The sequence below is a fragment of the Corvus brachyrhynchos genome, unplaced genomic scaffold (genome assembly GCF_000691975.1).
Source record: "Corvus brachyrhynchos isolate BGI_N302 unplaced genomic scaffold, ASM69197v1 scaffold72, whole genome shotgun sequence".
Classification (NCBI taxonomy): Eukaryota; Metazoa; Chordata; class Aves; order Passeriformes; family Corvidae; genus Corvus; species Corvus brachyrhynchos.
The window spans coordinates 285,099-289,776 of NW_008236763.1; the positions used below are offsets into that span (position 1 = coordinate 285,099).

At 46.8% G+C, this 4,678-nt stretch overlaps 1 protein-coding gene across 1 annotated transcript in view; it reads left to right on the forward strand.

Moving 5' to 3' along the window:
- The first annotated feature begins 609 nt into the window (after window positions 1-609).
- Window positions 610-4,678, forward strand: part of NRAS (neuroblastoma RAS viral oncogene homolog) — a 4,423-nt gene continuing 354 nt past the window's right edge. Inside the window, exons 1-4 of the mRNA XM_008644683.2 lie at window positions 610-814; window positions 1,737-1,896; window positions 3,181-3,304; window positions 4,000-4,678. The exon at window positions 4,000-4,678 is cut by the window's right edge and continues 354 nt beyond it. Of these exons, the coding sequence (XP_008642905.1) occupies window positions 723-814; window positions 1,737-1,896; window positions 3,181-3,300 (372 nt within the window). The 5' untranslated portion in view covers window positions 610-722 and the 3' untranslated portion in view covers window positions 3,301-3,304; window positions 4,000-4,678. The remainder of the gene's footprint in view (window positions 815-1,736; window positions 1,897-3,180; window positions 3,305-3,999) is intronic.

A 4,678-nucleotide genomic window follows, 5' to 3' on the forward strand; every position in this document is an offset into this window, starting at 1 on the left:
CGTGCAGCCCGGCCCGCCCGGGGGCTCTGGGAGCGGTTCCTCCCCCGTTCTGCCTCGGGCTTCCTAAGGCAGCCAAAGGCGAGCAAAAAGGCCACCGCGGGTCTGTGCAGGGCGTAGGTTCTGCTCACGGTGAGGGTATTTATGATACTCTTTTTTTTCCTTCTCCTATTGAGGATTTTCTTTAAAGCAACAGGAGTTCTGTGTTTTGTAACAAAGGATGAGAGGGCTTAGAGTCTCATTTAAAATGTGATTGTTTGAGTATGGTTTAAAATGTGATTGTTTGGGTAATATTTAAAATATTATAGTTTTAGATACTGGTGGTTGTTCATCAGACATGGATGAGAATCACAAAATCCAGACAAGTTTGGGTTAGAAGAGACCTTAAAGCTCGTCTCATTCCAGCCCCTGCCATGGGCAGGGACACCTCCCACTATCCCAGGTTGCTCCAAGCCCCATCCAGCCTGGCCTTGAACACTTCCAGTTATCCAGGGGCAGCCCCAGCTGCTCTAGAACAGCTGCAAAAGCTCCTCTCTCACTCCTACCCGTGTTTTTATTATTATTTTTATTTTTCATCCCTATGCCCTGGGGTGGACAGGAGCAGTGCAGTGCTCACCCCAGGTCCCCGTGTGTTGCAGGACTCGTACCGGAAGCAGGTGGTGATCGATGGCGAGACGTGCCTGCTGGACATCCTGGACACAGCGGGGCAGGAGGAGTACAGCGCCATGAGGGACCAGTACATGAGGACAGGGGAAGGCTTCCTCTGCGTGTTTGCCATCAACAACAGCAAATCCTTCGCCGACATCAACCTCTACAGGTTGGGCAGTGGGGACAGGGGCAGGGATATTGGCAGAATGAAGCATTGAAGTGACTCAGTGAAGGCTCAGTAACAGACAAATATTAAATCTCTCACTTCTTTCAGAAAGTTCTGTCACTGTTCTGTGCCAGGACGTAGAAGCACAGACAGGGCTGGGTTGGAAGAGACTTTAAAGCTCATCCAGTGCCACCCCCTGCCATGGACAGGGACACCTTCCACTGTCCCAGGCTACTCCAAGCCCTTGGACACTTCCAAGGATGGGGCAGCCGCAGCTCGTCTGGGCACCCTGTGCCAGGGCCTCAGCACCACCTTTAGTCAGTTAAGACTGGGACAGTTTTTAGGGTTGTTGTGTTATTCATATCATCAATCCATATAAATATCTCCAAGGGGTGCCAGGAGAACGGTGTCAGACGCTTTTCTGTGGTGCCCAGCAATAGGACAAAGAGCAATGGCCATAAACTGAACCACAAGAAGTTCCACCTCAACATGAGGAAAAACTTCTTTCCATGAGGGTGGCAGAGCGTTGGAAGAGCTGCCCAGAGAGGTTGTGGAGTCTCCCTCTCTGGAGACATCCCAAACCCACCTGAATGTGTTCCTGTGTCACCTGCTCCAGGTGACCCTGCCTTGGCAGGGGGTTGGGCTGGGTGATCTCCAGAGGTCCCTTCCAACCCCAGCTGTTCCGGGATTCTTTGATCAGATGCCATTTACAGCTACAGAATGGCATCTCTAGGAAAATGGGTGAGAAATCCAGAGTGGAGTTATCCATGGACAGAAAATGAAGTGTACAAAGTGCTTGGCCATCCTGCTGACCCCCAAGGTCCTGCTCAGCTTTAATCTGTTTGAATATTGAGCTAAACCAGTTTTTATATTTAGAAAATAGTTCCTAACTTTTTTTTTTTTTTTCAAATCTGTGTTCCTAAAGAGAACAGATCAAGAGAGTGAAGGACTCGGATGACGTGCCCATGGTGCTGGTGGGGAACAAATGTGATCTGCCCACGAGAACAGTGGACACAAAACAGGCCCAAGAATTGGCAAAAAGCTACGGAATCCCCTTCATAGAGACCTCTGCAAAAACGAGACAGGTGAGGGGCCCCCCAGGGTCTGACTTCTTCCTGGGAAATGCAGGAATGACATTTTTCCATGTGCTTTTGCCTTATTTACAGCAGAAGCATTTTTCAACCCCTTTACAGTTTTTAGCTTCTATTTCCCCACTCACTCTTAGCTTGAAAGAGTTCTGGGTTGGGCCAGCACAGGAATCACTTCAGACTCGTCCTGACTTCCTTTCAAGCGGGTCATGTTGATAAACAACATAGAGAATAAAAACATTTCGACTCCTCTGAAGTTACTAAATAAAACTTAAAAGCTAACTAGGAAAAAAAATACTCAAAATAATAAATATAACTAAAACGAATACATATAGAGATAAAGAGACTGACAGTGGTTTTGTGGGAAATTATGTAATAAGAAAAAATAGCACATGCCCAAAAAAAAGTTCCAAAAACCCCCACCTTTAATATTGAAACATTCAATAAATACAACCACCAAAACCCCCTCTTAATAAACCTCCAAAACCATAAAAAAACTCCCAATAAGAAACAAATGCCTGCAAAACAATTCTGAAAAAATAATACTTATGTATTAAATAAAAATCACATTTTAATTACAATAAATAAATACCTTATTATAAAGTCTCACAGAACACACAGAACAAAAAGAAACCCACCTACTTTATACTGCTTCAAATGATGCTAAAAAACTGATTCCAGCCAATTCCAGCATCATTCAGTGTTGGCAGGAGGAGCAGCAGAGTTTCAACTGCTCTCACTGGGGAGTGTCAGAGGCTCAGCTCGCTCACCCCAGACCTGCTCGGCTCTCTTGGCTCCTTAATGAAAGGCAATTAGCAGATTATGTTTGCAGACAGAATTCCCCAGACTGGACTAATGGGCTTCTCCAATGCGTCCTTGGCCACGTGTCCAGCCAGCCCTGCTCTGCCCGAGCAGGAGAACAGAGCAGGGAAGGTGCAATTATTGAACAGCAGCCAGAAAATCCTAAAGAGTCAAATTCTAAGAATTCTGAAACAGAGCTGATAAGGCAAGGAGCAGTTTGTTTTCTGCATGGAACCTCCCTCAGATATGGTTTTCCATGTTTGTTTTAATGGTTGTTACCCCAGGAGGGGTCAGGACGGTAAGGAGAGGGTTTGGGGCATCAGTGTGAGTTTCATCCTCTTATGAACCATGGGATGAGTTGGGTGCTGCTCTTCCTATAGAACTGTGTCTTTCAAATCCATTAAGGGGTTCTGGCATGGACAGATCAGTGATTTCAAAAGCTTCAGGGAAGGAAATACCTGACCTTGTGTTTGCCTTCAGGGTGTGGAAGATGCTTTTTACACTCTGGTGAGAGAGATCCGGCAGTACCGGATGAAGAAGCTCAACAGCAGCGAGGATGGGAACCAGGGCTGCATGGGACTGTCCTGCCTTGTCATGTGAAAAGGTGAGCTGGAATTCCACTTCTCCACTGGCTTCTTGTCTCTTTGCCTTCCAGCAGTTGCTACATGTGCCTTAGAAATGCTGGTTGCTGTAGGTGGGGTTTCCTCCTATCACACAACCTATTGATTCCCAGAGATTTGGATCCTACAATGTATTAATTCTCAAAAAAGAATAATTCCCCTCTAAGTTGGTGACAAAGCTTAAGAAAAGGAATTTTCATTCACATCACCCTTTTGGCTGATGGGTGGATGGAACAAGATGATCTTTAAGGTTGCTTCCAACCCAAAACATTCCATGATTGCCGCTGATTTCAATGGTGTGATTTTCTGTATCATTCCTTTCCATCTCCTTCCTTTGGGAAACCATTTGGGCTGCTGGAGAACGTGTAATTTCTGAAGAAACACCTTGAAAGAGGGCTGTGCACAGTTGTGCTGCTGAGTGATTGACTCCTGCACAGCTTCCCTCGAGCTGTGTTCCCTTGGAATGGGCTCGTTCCAGGATTAACCAAATAAAGCAGTGCAAGTAATGAAATCTGAGTTCCCAGCTGAGTGAAATTCCTTTCAGCAGTTCCCTGAAAGATGTTGCTCATGACTGTGAAAACAGACAGACCAGCTCAGGACTGGCACTGCTGCACTGCACACCCACCCCAGAGTGGGACAGAGATAATTAGTGCTAATTGGAGGTGCCTTTCTGTTCTAGATGCCAAGAAAACGTGGTTCAGGTGCAGCTGCTGGACGAGCCTCGATCTGTGCTGCCTCTCCTGCTGATGCCCTGCAGTGTTTTGGTGCCAGTGACAGACTCTGGGCACCAGAGTTAATTAGCACAAGGTCCTTTTTCGTGCTCCATCTGAAGAGAACATCCATGGCATCTACCTCCCTGCTCAGCTCACGGAGCAGCAGCATCTCTGGATGTGCTGGGATTCTTTTCTCACTGTGTTACCTGGGTTCGTTCAAGAAGAAAACCAGTCACAGAAGTGAACTATAGAGACTAAATGCTGTGAAAAAGATGACACTTTACCTCTAGAGTAAAAGCTAGAAGTGCTGTGTGTCCCCTGTCTGTTGGATTCCGTGCAGTGCTGTCAGAGGAGTGGCACAGTAATGTCACACGGGGTTGTGCCACCAGGAGTGCCCCTGTCCCCTCTCAGATGGGTGTCTGCTCTCTGTGCACCTGTACAGCAAAGTGCAACATCTCCAGTGCCAGGAGTGCCACCTACCTGATCCTCCATTTCTGTAATAAAAAGGAAAACCTTTCCTAACTAAGTGCCTGTTTGCTAAGAAGGTTTGAAGTTGTCCCTTGGGTTGAGGAAAACCCCAAGGACTGGAATTTCTTGGGAGCTCATTGTCTCAAGCAGGCAAGTGTGGTGTGGGTGATCTGTGCC